The 16,889-nt window shown below is 36.7% G+C and overlaps 2 protein-coding genes across 2 annotated transcripts; both read right to left on the minus strand.

The window, feature by feature from the left end:
- Positions 1-810: 810 nt before the first annotated feature.
- On the minus strand, positions 811-1,740 carry LOC109452957 (olfactory receptor 6C4). The gene has a single exon (XM_019742312.2). It carries the CDS (start codon positions 1,738-1,740, stop codon positions 811-813), a length of 930 nt encoding a protein of 309 aa, XP_019597871.2.
- Positions 1,741-14,495: 12,755 nt separating this feature from the next.
- LOC109452955 (olfactory receptor 2AP1) lies at positions 14,496-15,425 on the minus strand. Its single transcript, XM_019742309.1, has one exon. The coding sequence runs from the start codon at positions 15,423-15,425 to the stop codon at positions 14,496-14,498; it is 930 nt and encodes a 309-aa protein (XP_019597868.1).
- Positions 15,426-16,889: the final 1,464 nt, after the last annotated feature.

A 16,889-nucleotide genomic window follows, 5' to 3' on the forward strand; every position in this document is an offset into this window, starting at 1 on the left:
CAACCCTACAACTGGAAATCCTTTTTGTATTAATTATCTGAAAAAGAGACAGTTTTAAAAATGTCAGAGCAAGAAGGATAAGAAAGAAAATTGGCTCAAACTTGAGAAAGGATGGTCTCTATTGCAAGAATAGAGCTTTAATGCAAGATGTAATTACTAGCCTCTTTGGGGAAGTGGCTAGTAATTCTGATAATATGTTTGGATAACTTTCTTAAAGACTTTGATAAAATTACAAGTCCCATTTGTAAAGCTAAACTTTACCAGTAAGCTCAGGACTGTCAGTCTTGTGACAACCCTAGTAATTTTATCCAGATATTCCTTTCCTTTTTTGTATTAAGACTAATAATGTTATCTAGCTACATATTTTTTCCTATAAAAATTTATCTACTAAGGGATTATATCTATATTTATTTTTTATCATATTAGAAATTAAACTAAGAACTTAAAAAATCTCTACATTAATTTGTTTTAAATAACTGTAATAAACATTTGTACAAGCAATATATTTTTATTTAAAATAACTATAGTCTCAAAAAATGAGAAGAGTGGTATTATTTCATATTTTGGTAAATTTTTAAGAAGTCTGGCTCAAAAATCTATTTACTAGAAAGAAATATTTAAACTGGTTTTGGGCAGATTTCCCCCTCATTGGCAAGTTTGCAATATAACTTCAACGTCTCTTCATGAAATTTCATCTGAGATGTCGCTTTAATAAAGGGAGTGCTAGAGAAGCTCTCTCTTTGTTTTCCTGGGGAGGAACTTCATGAATATTGTTCAGATTTTCCTTTGAGTTTGAGGTCTTTATATTCATTAAAGACTCATAATCTTTCTGGCCACATCCTTGAAGGCTTGTTTTACTTGTTTATTTCTTAGAGTGTAAATGAACGGGTTCAATAAAGGGGCCACTGAGGTATTGAGCACAGCTACTCCCTTATTGAAGGGAACTCCCTCTTTTGCTGAGGGTTTTATGTACATGAAGATGCAGCTGCCATAAGAGAGGGAGATGACAATGATGTGGGAAGAACATGTGGAAAAGGCCTTTTTCCTTTGTTGAGCAGAGGGGATCTTCAGAATGGCCCAGATGATGTTTGTGTAGGAGAGACTCACCAGCACGAGGGTGACCACCAAGGTGACAATTGCTGAGATAAAGTGAACCAGTTCCAGGAGTCTTGTGTCTGAGCAAGATATTTTTATGAGGGGTCCATAATCACAATAATAATGATTCAGGAGGTTAGAGGCACAGAAATCCAGCTGACTGATCAGGATGATTGGGGATGCGATGATGAGGAATCCACCTAGCCAAGAGCAGAGAACCAGCAGCATACAGACCCTGCTGTTCATGATGGTCGTGTAATGCAGGGGCTTGCAGATGGCCACGTAGCGGTCATAAGACATGGCTGCCAGAAGATAAAACTCTGTGGAGCCAAGGAATATGGCAAAGAAATACTGAGTGAGGCAGCCGGCAAAGCTGATGCTCTTGTTCCCAGTTGAGATGCTAAACAGCAGCCTAGGAGTGAAAATGGTTGTAAAGGAAATTTCCAAAAAGGAAAAGTTCCGGAGGAAGAAATACATGGGAGTCTGGAGGTGGGAGTCCAGTAATGTGAGGGTGATGATTGTCAGGTTTCCAATGATGCTGAATATGTAGGCGAGGAAGAGAAGTATGAAGATTACCAGCTGAATCTCCGGGATGTCTGTTAGTCCCAGCAGAATGAATTCTGTCAGAAAGGTTTGGTTTCTCATTGTTAACCTTTGCAGTCTAGGAAGGTACAAAGGAAAGAAATCAGTGATGAGAACGGAAGGAATGCTCAGAAACCTTCAGGAGAGGCTAAGGTTTTCCCGTTGAATGGGTTCAAATGCCTTTTTTCTCATCAATTTGACTCAAATGAGATGTTTCTATTGGATAGAGGCTAGTTCTTCGTAAATTCCCATATAGGAGGATTTTTCTCCATGTTTCCTTTTAAGGCCCTGTATGTACTTTCCTAGTCTACCTTCTAATCCAATGTCTAAGTTATCATTTTCTCCATTTTCTACTTTTATTTTCTCTTTGAACACTGACTCTACTTTTGATCTTTTCTTATTCTCTGCTAATTTGGCAATGATGTCTCATTTCCATCATTCTCTTGGTCTCAGTGAGAGAAGAAGAGCTAATTGTGTTAGTTCACATTTGAGGGGCTTTTAGGGGGAATCAGCAATACTATTGTAACTGTGGTAACCAAAGAGGTCCACAACTTCTCTTCAATTGTTTTGAATTTGTGGATTTGTAACTAATATCATCAGTCTCTAAATCTTTGCTGCCAGTGTCTGCTTTCCCTCAGGTCCCAGTTCTCCTTTCTTAGATGGTTTTAACAGAGAAACATAACAGATGGCATCTCACCAATGAGATTCCTGCTTTCATTTTTTCCCATATTCATGTTTATTAATAAATATATAATTTTGCTCTGGCTAGAAAAACATAGCTGAAATCAAAAGTTGCAAGCCTCATTTAGGAGTTTCTAATGAAGAATTTGAATGACTAAGGGGCTATTTACACCATAATTTTACAATTGGAGTAATTATTTCTTGTTTATAGATAAGGAACAGGTTTCTGCATATTTACATAGTTATTACAATGAAATTTAACTTAGATTTTAAATTTATTTAATTTCTCCACAGTTGTCACATCTTCAAAGCCATTCTCAGTAGGCAACTAACCTACATTTTATTAATAATTAGTAAAATTTCTTCTGACATAATCTTCCTCTTTACCTTTCTTTTTTTCAAGACATTTCTGTCCTACACTCATCTTCTCATACCTCTGTTCAGAAGAGTAGATGACTCCTCTTGTGTCAAAGGTCAGTCCCTTTTTGACTCTTGAAAAACAAACAAGTAATAAACATTTTTACCATCTTCTAAATTAAGAAGCATTTCATGTATATTGTTTTACTTGGTTATAACTACAATAATAATAAATAATAACCATCATTAATTGAGAACTTACTGTGTGCCCAGCCTTGTCATTATTTTATTTGATTCCCAAAATAACCATTTGAGATAGGCACTGTTACTGTCCCCATTTTGTAGATGAGGAAACTGAGGCTTGGAGCAATTGATAAATTGTTCCAATTTGCACAGCCAGTATATTGTGGACTCTGACCCGGTGCCACCTAACTCCATAGTTTGCACACTTAGCTGCCATGTTGTGTTGATTTTCCATCCTCACTCAGAGGCAGTGTGATTATGCCTATTGTCTCAACCTTACAATAAGATAATATGGATTAACAGTACTGCGAGGATAATAATGATGATGGTGATGGTGAAACTGAGGCTCGGAAAATTAAAGTGATTTGGCCAAGAACACAGAGCTAGCAAATTCGTCTGATTCTACAATACATGTAGACTAAACTTGCTTCTTGATTTGTTAACAAATTTATTAAATGGTGATTGCATATTAAAAAAATTTTTTTGCATCTTTATATTTTACCTCTACATTGTCTTTGATTTTCTTCTTCTGATATCTTCTTAATTTCTTCCTTTAGCCAATGGCTCCTTCCTAATTTTTCCTCCTTTCTCTAGACTCTAATGATGCATGTCTTACACTGGCTGTTCTTCTTTCCTTTAAAGACACATTCTTTACAAGTTGCTTGCCTGCTCTAGTTTCCAAACCAGTGAAGCAATCCTGTCCTAAACCTATCTCATGCTGCCTCTCAAATAGTTATTTCTAGGTCTGAAGTCTTATTTCATTTTCAGTCTTGTATCTTTAATTCTCTATAATGCACTTTATTTTGGATATTTTCCCTCAAATTAACCTTACTATATTAACAACAGTGAATTGTATGATTCCATTTGGGTTAAAAAGTTATATAAAAATATGAAAATAATATATGATATAAAACTATATTTCTATGTGCATATATAGTCACATATATCTGGAAAAATAAATTGTAAACAATGTTACTTCTATGGAATTAGATGGGGAAGTGGGGGACACTTTTCACTTATGTGAAAAGCATAAGTTATTTTATTTTTTAAAGGAGGGTGCAGCTCACAGTGGCCCATGCGGGGATCGAACTGGCAAACTTGGTGTTATCAGTACCACGCTCTAACCAACTGAGCTAACTGGCCACCCCATAAGTAATTTTTTAATTAAAAAAACTCACAGTTGCATGATTTTGTGTTCACAGCCAGGTAACATTGATATAACTATAAGGTGAGAATATACTTACACTTGACTTTCAGGGCAGTGCTATGGAATTTTATCCATCCATGTCCGTGGATGAATCACAATTTACAAGTCAGATGTGGAGGAAAAGTGGCATAAAACTGAACTTGTTTGCTTGCCCACCAGTACTTATTGACCTAATTATTCACAAAAGTTTACAAACTTATGAAAATTTAGTAGGAAAAATCCTATTGATCCTGTTACATATAAACTTGGTTGTCATTTGCCGGTTATTTCCATGTTAATTTAAAATGCACCCTGGCAAGTAAGTAATCCTTTGAGATGTGATTTATTTAAGTTAAGCAATATTTATTGCAGTGATAATAAAAGCACCCTCCCTTCAAAGTCTTATTTCCTCTGTTCTGACTAGTTTGAGCCTGGACATATGCTGCTTCTGATTTTATACCAGACTGAAACATATTTTAAATGTTCTGTTGAAGGAGACCTCAGGATAATCAGTTGAGGAAAGAAATGAAAGATCCCAGGAGGCCCACATTCAGAACACGCTAACAATCCCTATATGTTAAGAACTCTGGAATTGAACTTTTAATAAGAGATTGGGGAAGAAGTCTAAAGAGACACCGAGGGAGTTAACGGGAGAACATCAATCAGTATAATAAAAAGGCCTTGTGAAAACCGCAGTAATGATAATGATTAAAAACAATCACAGGAAAATAGAACAACACATGATTTTTTGAGCAGCTTACTATGTGCTGGGAATAATGCTAAATAATATACCTTTATTATCTTAAGTACAGTACTAGATAATACATATCAATTATTTGCTTGCTGTTCATAACACTATATGCCTCCTGAAAAGCAAGATAGTAGCCGTTAGGGCATTTGCCTTCTGCTGCTGTGGCAATTTTACATTGGTCAAGTAACATGAGCTATGAAGAGGGTTTAGCATTTTCCCCATTACTGCCTTTCCCTTCTCATCAGTATTTTGTGCCTTCATAACACAGAGGAGGTCATGTGTCCTTCCTCTATTTCCTCTATAAGGCTTGAAAACCCCTACTCCACTTGTTCCCAACACTCCCGCTCAAACCTTTTCAAATCTGCACACTCTCAATCTCTAAATCTTTACATGGAACTGGTAATTGTCATGTGGCTCTTTAGGAGCTATCAAGTAAGAAGAATGTCCTTTACAAAAGAATTTTCAGATTGGATGGAGCAGAGGAATCTGAAAATTCTTTTGATTAGAGGGATCATTGATTGGCTTCAGCCAAGACACTACATGATATGACATTAATTTTCAACCTATGTTTGGTGAGAGGAATGTTTCTATTAGGGTTGCTCCTAGACAATCAGTCTGTGATTAAGAAGATTTAGCTTCACCTACCTGTATGAACAGTCTCTCCCCCTGTTCCCAGTTTGGCTTTAGACAGAGACCTGATGGATGGATATGGCAAGTATGGATTTTTGAGAAAGCTAATGTGATATAGCAATATAGTATACAAAGCTCTTTAGGAAAAACAAACATAGTCCTGAGAGATTACTGGAGGGCAATAATACATACATCAGGACAATAGATGTATGGGGAAAAGGCAAGAGAGATGGTGTAACAGAACAAGAACAGTATAATTTGCAGAAGAAGGGATTAATGCAATCTAGTCCAGAGCTTCAGGGGAGAGAGCATTTATTTGTGGGTAATCCTTGATTTCTGGAGGCTAGACAAAGAGATAATTTTGTGGTACATATAATAGATGTTATTTTCCTCCCAGTCCACACCTCTTTTTGAGAGAACTTGGTAAGAGGAGAATGAACTAGGTATAGACATGAGTCAAACTGAGCTAATTATATTCTCCTTTTTGGAATTTGGAGTTAGAAAGAGAATCTGGGTTGGTAAATTGTGAGTGGTCAAGCTAAAAGGTAATATGTATGTTATAAATATATATATATATGTATATATGTATGTATGTGTATATATATATATATATATATATATATATATATATATATATGTATATATATATGTATATATATATGTATAAAAATACTTTTCTGTAAGAAATGTTGTGGGACAACATCATGGTAAATAAGGTTTGCCCATGCATGATAATGCTGAGCTGGGAAAAGAAATCCATACCAGAATGACGGTCTATTCCAGTGAAGGCAATTGCTGCCTCCACTACAATAGAAAAGATCCTGTGCAATTAACTGAGTACTTGGTGGTTGATTGCATATGGAATGAGCAGGTGCCATGGCACAGGCCTGGCTTTGGTTTTTGCTTTTAGAAGATTGGATACAGAAGTGACAGTGGTCATATCAGTCTTGGTGAGGAAAGGCTCATGAATAATCTGTAGTCCTCTCATCATGGCTGCTTTGTTTCTGAGTTCATTGAGCAAGTGTTAGAGTGGTGGGAAAGAGGTTGACTCTCATCCACAGAAAAAGTCAGCTTGTCTGCCAAATTTTTGATAGCTGTGTGTTGTGTGTATGTTTGCCGGAGAAGACTTATAGTGAGCTCTCATATTCATATAGAATGTGAATATCCTCAACTTTAGTCACATTGTGAGAGGTCTATCCTTATTTCTTTACTCTAAACCTCCTGGTTAACCAATTCTCCACTTTATTTTTTCATTCTAAGTCCCCAATTATATAGACAAGCTATTATCCTCTAACTGCCAAATGACATGGACCTATACCTATAGATATCTCTCCTTCCAGACAAAGTGGACAACTATTTATATTAAGATTCTGTTGGTTAAATGAGAAATAAAAACTCATAGACACAGACAATAGTTTAGTGGTTACCAGAGGATAAGGGGAGAGGGGGGTGGTAGGTGAGGATAAGAGGGATCAAATATATGGTGATGGAAGGAGAACTGACTCTGGATGGTGAACACACAATGTGATTTATAGATGATGTAATACAGAATTGTACATCTGAAATCTATGTAACTTTACTAACAATTGTCACCCCAATAAACTTTAATTAAAAAAAAAATTCTGTTGGTGGGGACAGTTTCCCTTCCCAACTGCTTTTCAGGCCAAGCCTCGGTAGGACTGTAATGCCATAGTAGTCCACTTCTGGCTGATGTCAGTATATTGCACAGAGCCATCTGAGAAGAAGGCTTTATTTTTTCTTCCTTAGTCGACTAATCACTGGAATGCCTCCCCCACCCCAACCCCAATGAAGTTATATGTGTGGCTTGATGAAGAAGAGGCATTGGAGGAAGAGTTAATGTATTGGGAGTGTGAGGCTCCTACCGTGTTTCCCTGAAAATAAGACTGGGTCTTATATTAATTTTTGCTCCAAAAGATGCATTAGGGCTTATGTTCAGGGGATGTCCTCCTGAAAAATCATGCTAGGGCTTATTTTCCGGTTTAGTCTTATTTTCGGGGAAACATGGTACTTGTGCAAATTTCTTCTGCCGTTAGGGTCTGTCTGCATGAGCTTCATCTTGTATGTCCCATCTCCTCTTGAAAATGGGATAGCTCTAGACACTTCCGTTTTTATGACTTAGTGAATATTTAACACTCACTTCATGTGAATAGTTCAAGGTGAGTGTTTTCAGGTTGCCCCATGAATTGACATTTATTTCTCAAAACACTTATTTCTCAAAAGGACAAGTTACTTGCTAAAGATGGCATGGGTTTATCTCACAGTGGCTTTGTATTGAGACTTACCCACTGAGGTGTGCCACAAATTCCACACAGCATCCTGATTTGCCGCAGATACTTTGAGTGCATTTAAATCCAGAGTCATAGGGACTCTACTTGTGTAGAAATTTGGGCTATCTGGAGAGATTTCTCTTATAGTGAGCAGTTTTATAAATTATTTGATAAATGGGCCAGAATAGCATTCTCAAATGTGGTGTATATTACCTCTCAAAGGTGGTGTATTGGAGCTCTTGTTTAGTAATATGTGTACAGGTGTGAATGCAGTCATTTTTATTTCACTTTGAAGGTATATCTTGATACACCCTAAGGTGTCTGGAATCCCAGAAACTTCACTGAGGAAGCAGGGAGCTACGGTGTCTTGGAATTTATCTTCCTTCCTTTGCAAGCATGTGTTTTGCCATGGAATCCAGCTATTCTTGTTTCTTAGGTCCTGTTGTCCTCAATATAGCAGATCAATGTGATGTTTTGTGAGCTGGTGAGTCTAGTAACCAGTTACTACTGTGTAACAACCAACCACAAAATCTCAGTGTCTTAGCAAGAAAAAGCATCTATTTCTCTTTACATCTTTAGGTTGGCTTGGGGTTAGCTGGACTCAATTTGGTTCAGCTGGGTGACTATACTTTAAGCTGTGGGTCTGGCTGGGCTTGACTCTTTTGGTGGGTTCGTGTCTTGTCTACTCCGTACGTATTCATTCTAGTGTCCAGGACTAAGGAGCAATAGCTACTCAGGGGAATCTCCTAACTTGGTGATGTCCAAGGTGCCAAAAGGCAGTGGGAATACACATTGAGTCTTAAAGCCTAGGCTTGAAACTGGTACACTGTCCATTGGCCAAAACAAGCAACATGGCCAAGCGCATATTGAAGAGGCAGGATAGTATACTTCAATTTTAGTGGGAGGAGCTATAAAGGTATCTGGCAATGGTCATGAATACAGAAAGGGTAAAGAGTTAGAGACAGTGATTTATCATAGTGAGCTAATCATGGGCTCTTGGCTGGGAATTTGAAATTGATAACCAGAAATTAAATCTTAGATGGAAAGTCAGCTATTTTTTTTTTTTTTTAAGATTTTATTGGGGAAGGGGGACAGGACTTTATTGGGGAACAGTGTGTACTTCCAGGCCTTTTTTTCCAAGTCAAGTTGTTGTCCTTTCAATCTTAGTTGTGGAGGGTGCTGTTCAGCTTCAAGTTGTTGTCCTTTCAGTCTTAGTTGTGGAGGGCGCAGCTCAGCTCCAGGTCCAGTTGCTGTTGCTGGTTGTAGGGGGTGGAGCCCATCATCCCTTGCGGGACTCAAGGAGTTGAACCAGCAACCTTGTGGTTGAGAGCCCACTGGCCTGTATGGGAATTGAACAGACAGCCTTCGGAGTTAGGAGCATGGAGCTCCAACCACCTGAGCCACTGGGCTGGCCCTATACCACAACTTCTTTATCCATTCATCTACTGAAGGACACTCTGGTTCTTTCCATGTCTTGGCCACTGTAAATAAAGCTGCAATGAACATTGGAGCTCACATGTCTTTATGGATAAATGTTTTCAGATTTTTTGGGTAGATACCCAGGAGAGGGATTGCTGGGTCATATGGTAATTCTATTTGTAACTTTTTGAGGAACCTCCACACTGCCTTCCATAGCTGCTGCACCAGTCTGCATTCCCACTAACAGTGTATGAGTGTTCCTTTTTCTCCACAGCCTCTCCAACACTTGTTACTATTTGTCTTGTTGATGATAGCTATTCTAACTGGTGTGACGTGATAGCTCATTGTGGTTTTTATTTGCATTTCTCTGATGATTAGTAATGTTGAGCATTTTTTTTCATACGTCTATTGGCCACTTTTATGTCCTCTTTGAAGAAATGTCTCTTCAGGTCCTCTGCCCATTTTTTAAATTGGATTGTTTGTTTTTGGTTGTTGAGTTATATGAGTTCCTTATATATTTTGGATATCAGCCCCTTATTGGAGACATTGTTTGTAAAAATCTTCTCCCATTTGGGTGGTTGCCTCTTTATTTTTTCAATAGATATTTTTGCTGTGCAGAAGTTTTTAAATTTGATACAGTCCATTTCATTTATTTTAGCTTTTACTTCCCTTGACTTTGGACTAAAATTCATAAAATGCTCTTTGAACTCAAGTTCTATAAGTTTAACAGCCTTTTGATTAAAGAATTTAATCCATTAAGATTTAAAGTAATTAGTGCTAGGTAAGGACTTAATAATGCATCTTTTTTTTAACTTTTCCCCACCATTTTTTTTATTAGTTTCAGATGCATAAAACAATGTAATAGTTAGACATTTATCATTTGTATCCCTCACACAGTGACAACCGCCCTTCCCCCATCCACTGCCCCTCTGACATTGCACACAGACATTACATTTCCACTGTCTCTATTCCTAATGCTGTACTCTGCTTCTTATAAATATATATATATATTATATATATAATATATACATAATATATAATATGTATATTATTTATGTAATTATAGTTGACATTCATTATTGTTCAACTTCAGCTTCAGGTGTACAGTGCAGTGATCAGGCATCTACATCATCCCTGAGGTGGTCTCCCTAATGAGACAAGTGTTCATCGGATACCCTACAAAATCTTTACAATGTTATTGATTACATTCCCTAAATTGACTTTCGTTTCCCCGTGGCAATCTCGTGGTTACCGACTGTGCTTATTAATTGTTTTCGATTATTTTGCCATTCTCTGTTTCTTTTTTCTCTTGTTCTTTTCCTTTGCGAATGATGATTTTCCATAGTGGCATGTTTTGATTCCCTTCTGTTTGTATTTTAGTGTATCTACTGTAGATTTTTCCTTTGTGGTCACCAGAAGTTTTAAATAGAACGTCTTATAGGTATAAAGGTCTATTTTAAACTAATAACAACTTAACTTTGATCACATACAAGAACTCTACTCTTTTACTCCCCCCTGACATTTTATGTTTTTGATGTCACAATTTACTTTTTATATTGTGTATCCATTAACAAATCATTATAGCCATATTTATTTTTAATACCTCTCTCCTTTAACCTTTAGGCTAGAGTTAAGTGATTGCCACACCACTGTATTACAGTATTAGAGTGTCCTGAGTTTCACTATATATTTACCTTTTCCAGTGTGTTTTATATATTCTTATGCTTTCATGTTATTAATTAGTGTCTTTTTATTTCAGCTTGAGGAACTCCTTTCAGTATTTCCTGTAAGGCATGTCTAGTGGTGATAAACTCCCTTAGCTTTTGTTTGTTGGGTGGGAAAGTCTTTATCTCTCATTCCTGAAAGACAACCTTGCCAGGTAAAGTATTCTTGGTTGGCAGTTTTTTCTTTTAGCCCTTGTAATATATCACCCCACTCTCTCCTAGCCTGCAAGGTTTCTGCTTAGAAATCTGCTAAGAGTTTTATGGGGTTTCTCTAGTATGTGAAGAAGTTTTTTCTTTTGATGCCTTTAAACTTCCTTCCTTTTTATTGATTTTACAGTTTTATTCTAATTTATCTTGAAGAAGATCATTCTGGGTTGAAAATTTGGGAGACACATAAGCTTTATGAACCTGGATATACACTGCTCTCCCCAGATTTGGGAAGTTCTCAGTCATTATTTCTTTAAATAAACTTACTGCCACCTTCCCCTCTTTTCCTTCTGAGATTCCAATAATGTGCAGATTGTTCTCTGAACGGTATCCTATAATTCATGTAGACTTTCTTTACTAATATTCATTCTTGTTTCTTTGGGTTCTCTGAATTTGTAATTTAAGGAATGAGAAGACATCAGAGAATTTTAAGAACCAGTGACATGATATGATTTGTATTTTATAAAGGTCAAACCATGGGAAGTTATTTTCTTTATTTCATCCTACTACAGCTTTCATGGCAGTAATTTACTCAGCCAAATTTCCTTGGCTAATTTTGTTTACAACTGGGCTGTCACTTGGAAACAATGTCACGTATTCTAGCCTACAGGGTGTTCTGACCTTTTGTACAGAAGTTCTCATGTTTTCTTTTCCTTCTCTGTGTGTGAAAATCACACTTCTTGGATCCTTTGTAGTTGTGAACTCATTTTGGCCAGTGGGTTTTGGGTAGAGTATTTAATTGCAGGTTTGAGGCATTCCAGCTCTGTGTGTTTCCTGTTGTGTTGACCTTTGAAGCATCATGTGGAGATGGCAGCATAAAATTATGTGGAAGGATCCCATGGAGCAGAGTTAGCTGCTGACCCACACTGGACACATAGTATGAGAAATTATAACCTTTTGTTATTTAAACCACTGGGATTTGGGGGATGTACACAGTATACCAGTATACTACTTCTCTTAATTGCATTTTGATAGGAATAAAGACTTAAAAATCAAATAATTTAATTCCTAATAGATTGTAGATGTAAAAGATAGGTTGATGGGAAACACATTTTAAAAAAGGGTATGTGTGTCTCTCAGACTTCTGAAAACATGCTTAGATTGCCTTTGGGAAAATCTGTTTCTTATTTATTTATCTATGAATATCCCTGGGAAAAGGAGAAAATTGCTGTTAGAATATGTTAAACAAGGTAACATTAACAGGATTTATTTGTAGATGTCTCTATAGTGAAAAAACTCTGTGGTTCAAAATATGCTTAAAGGTGTTCAGAAGACAAAGAACCTAGTCCTTTAAAAACAAGTAGGTGATAGAAAAGTTTATGAAAATTACTTGAATATTATGTAATAAAGACATTGTTCACTCATTCATTTATTCTTTTACTAATTGAACATTTATTGAGTGCCTAGTATGGGCAAGGTATTGTGTTATATACTATAAGGCCATCATTGCTGTCCTCAAGCCTAGGAACCAAAGTGATTGACCTATAGCTCAGAAAGAATATGAGTAGGGAAGAGGGAGCCCAATTAGCAGTGGATGCAAACCTCCTTGTTTATAACTTAATCCTAAATGGAAGCTTATTGGAGATGAAGGTGGAGAAAAAGTACTGCTTTCTCAGGTCCCATACTCTTGGGGTCTTTTTGTTCCCTCTTAAAGAGAAAAAAAATTGAGACACACATTGTTCAGAACAGATATGGACACAGAAAGGGAAACTTCTTAGGAGACGTCAAGATGCCATAGTTGGAATAATATGGGATTTTGTATGCTTTCAAGTTCATAAAGAGATTTACATCACAAAGTCTTCTAACCAAAGCTTTTTGAGAGCTTGGGAAAAGAGAGAAAAAGGTAGAAAGCCAAGGCTACTTAAAATACTTGGGAACACTTAGGAGAGTGAAACTTAAAACCAGTTAGAAAGGGTGGGAGGTTGTATTACTTAGTAGTTAAACAGTTGGACTGTGGCACCAGACAGATTTGGCTTCTAGTAGTAGTTCAGCACTCAGCTGTGTGACCGTGTACAAGTTATTTCATCTTTTTAAGCTTCAGTTTCCTCATCTGTAAAATAGAGTGAAATTTCCAGGCAGATCTAAAGAGTCCATTTGAGGCATGCTTTGGTACTTCATTGCTCTGAATATATAAATTCTCAAATGATCAATTTCTTCACTTAAAAAAATTTAATTCTTGGATTGAATAGTGAGTAAGGATTCATTTTTCCATCCATCCATCTATCCATCCATTATTCATTCATCCATTCAACACTAATTATTGAGCCCCCACCATTTCTTGGCATTGTAGATGGAATTGTAATCAAGAAGATATTATCCCTGCACTCCTGAATCTTATTACAGGTGAATAGAGGTTAAATATATAACCACTCCTGTCACTAGTTTTTCACTACTAATGCTAGTAGTGAAAAAGCACAGATACTAGTAATGAGAAACCATAGGAAACATAACTTGGAGCTTGTCCTTTTTTTCATTTCTCCACTCTTGAAATTGCATTTTATCATTTCTAACTTTTCAGCTCCCACTAGCCAGTATGCCACAATAGTCTGATTTCTTGCTACTCAACACCCCCCACTTTGCTGAAAATGGCTGAGATCAGCAACAACATCCTAGTGTTACTCCTCAGACTTTCATTCTTCATATTAATTACTCTCTGCAGTATTTCACATTGCCAACCACCTGTGTTTCTTGAGGCATTATCTTCCCATGAATTCCACAGATCTGTTGCCTTTCTTATCTCTTCTGCCTCTTCTCTTTAAATTTTGAGAGGCTCAAAAATTTAATATTTGAACTTTTATATACTTGCTTCTATTTGTGATTTCCTCTTTTCCCACATAAATTACCACCTACATGGTGAGGAATGCTAAGTCCAAAGATCTGGCCCCAGATCCTCATCCTTTGAAATTATGGGCATTTAATTTATTTAAAATGGAATTTAATTCAAAATTAAAACTATCATCTCCGCAATTTTTTTTATTTCTCCTTTTTATTTCACTGAAATTAATGACAACATTTACTCAGTCCTGTTGGATGGAAATTTTAATACAAATTTCTCTTTAGGTTAGCTTGCTTGACTTATTTCTATTTGTTAAGACTAATTTTAAATGGCATCCCCTCTGAAAACATTGACTCTGTAACTCAAATTGAGCTGCTTTTTTATTTATAAAACATTAACCATTTATTTATATGAACACTTAATAAGTTGCAATTTATTTATGTTCAAGTTTCTCATATTGGCCTGGAGTTTAATTCTTTATTGGATACCAAGTAAATGGTAGAGAGCTTGATACATAGTAAGGACTCATCCATTAAGACTTTAATTCTGAAATTCTTTAAAGATTCACAAGCTTTTTGACTGTATCTTTGAAGGCTTGTTTTACCTGCTGGTTCCTTAGGGTGTAAATGAAGGGGTTCAACAAAGGTGCAACTGAAGTAATAAGTAGAGCTACTCCCTTGTTAAATGTGTCCCTTTCTTTTGCTGAGGGCTTAATATAGATGAAGAAGCAGCTTCCATAAGAGAGGGAGATGACAATCATGTGGGAAGAACACGTGGAAAAGGCTTTTGTCCTTTGCTGGGCAGAGGGAAACCTTAGAATAGTCCTGATGATGAATGTGTAGGAGAGAATCACTAGCACCAGAGTAACCACCAGGGTCACAGATGCCACAAGAAAGGCAATCTTCTCTATGAGGCTTGTGTCTGAACAGGAGAGTTCCCGAAGGGGCTCATAGTCACAGAAATAATGATTCAGCCTGTTTGATGCACAGAAGTCCTGCTGACTCATCAGAGTGATTGGTGGTATAATAACCATTAACCCAGCCAGCCATGAGCAGAGAACTAGCTGTGTGCAGAGTTTGCTGCTCATGATGGTTGTATAATGCAGAGGTTTGCAGATGGCCACATAGCGATCATAGGACATGGCGGCCAGAAGGTAAAACTCTGTTGCCCCAAGGAATATGGCAAAAAAATACTGAGTGAAGCAGCTAGCAAAACTGATACTCTTGTTTCCAGTTGTGATGCTGATTAAGACCCTGGGAATGAAGATATTTGTGAAGGAAATTTCTAAAAAGGAGAAGTTCCGAAGAAAGAAATACATGGGAGTCTGAAGGTGGGAATCCAGCAAGGTGAGGATGAGGATAGTCAGATTTCCACTGATGCTGAGTAAATAGGCGAGGAACAGGAAGGTGAAAACCACCACCTGGAGTTCAGGAACATCTGTTAGACCCAGCAGGATGAATTCAGTAAACATGGTTTTATTTTTCATTGTTGAAAATTTTTGAATCTCAAGGTAAAAAAATGATAGTAATAAAACGTGAGAAAGGAAGAGGTGCTCTAAAATGGACATGTGAAATCTGAAGAGAACAAAAGGAGATGGACAATGAAATTTTCCTCTGATGACATGACCCAGACCAGTGGCCCGTTTGAATGATGTTGGATCCTTCCCAGTCCCATTTGCCCTGTATAGAAAAGTGCTTGTTATTATTTCCCCACATGGTACTCTCCCCAGTGCCAACATAAAACAAGTGTCTGCCTTATAGATGATGTTCCAAAAATGTGTGAAATGAGTTAAAGGAATGTCTTCAGCAGCTGCCTCCTTCCAGAATAGTTACTAATTTTCTTTTCCCTGTGTTTACCTTCCTTACTCCCCACTGATTCCATTGATTGCCCTACTTCCTTTGTCTGCCTAAGTTCTCAGAATTGCTGTTTTTCTTACTCTTCCCTGCCATTTTTGTTTTTATTTTTCATGTAGTTATTGCAGCCTCTCATTTCCCTTCTGGTTCAATTCCCTTAATTCTCTCATTGCCAAAAAATACGAGCTCCCCATTGCTTTCCAATGGACTCTTCAAGCTTCTCTGCCCATTAGAATTCAAAGATTTGTGTACAGCAGTCCTCCGCTATTCATGGTTTCACCTTCCATGGTTTCAGATTTCTAGATTTCTTGGACCATATCCCCTGTTGATGGGGGGGGGGGGCACTACTATTTTAGGATTGTCATTCTGTTCTTTGAACAATTCCACATACCTACCTAGGGTTCAATAAATATTAGATTAGGATAAAAATCTACATTTACTTACACAAACACATTCAGAATCTTTAGATCTAGAGTTTTATTTACCCATAGGATAGGGAGATTTTATTATGTTCAAGGAAGTTTTAGGAGCTTAAGAATATTTAAAGCAAGAGTTCTAAAGTAGGGCTCCATTAATTCCTTGATTGGATTTACCATGTCTATGAATTCACAAAATCATGTGTAAAACATTTTGTGTATGTAGGTATGGAAATTTTATAGGGCAAGTGTATAAAACTATGATCCAGGGTTTTCTAAGAGACTCTATATTTAAATACTTCAATAGCATTTCATTCCTACTGATTTGTGAACTCACATAGTGAAAAATCACATTATATGGGAGTGTCATTATTGATTTATTCAAGACTTTTTCTATGTATTGTTTCTATAAACATTTATAAGGCAGCAGCTTTCAAACATTTTTGACCATAATTCATTCTATATTTTATATAATTTTCTGGCAAACATGTATATATCTAACTTAAATAAAATTTTTACGGAATACTCCTTACTTCCGTGTTTCCTTGAAAAGAAGACCTAGCTGGACACTCAGCTCTAATGAATCTTTTGGAGCAAAAATTATATAAGACCCGGTCTTATTTTATTATAAGACCGGGTCTTTATAATATAATATAATAATATAATATAATATAATATAAT

This window comes from Rhinolophus sinicus, linkage group LG02 (genome assembly GCF_036562045.2).
Source record: "Rhinolophus sinicus isolate RSC01 linkage group LG02, ASM3656204v1, whole genome shotgun sequence".
Taxonomy (NCBI): domain Eukaryota; kingdom Metazoa; phylum Chordata; class Mammalia; order Chiroptera; family Rhinolophidae; genus Rhinolophus; species Rhinolophus sinicus.

Coding starts and splice junctions, on each gene's coding strand:
- LOC109452955 (XM_019742309.1), bottom strand. CDS start 15,425: ATGAAAAATAAAACCATGTTTACTGAATTCATCCTGCTGGGTCTAACA.
- LOC109452957 (XM_019742312.2), bottom strand. CDS start 1,740: ATGAGAAACCAAACCTTTCTGACAGAATTCATTCTGCTGGGACTAACA.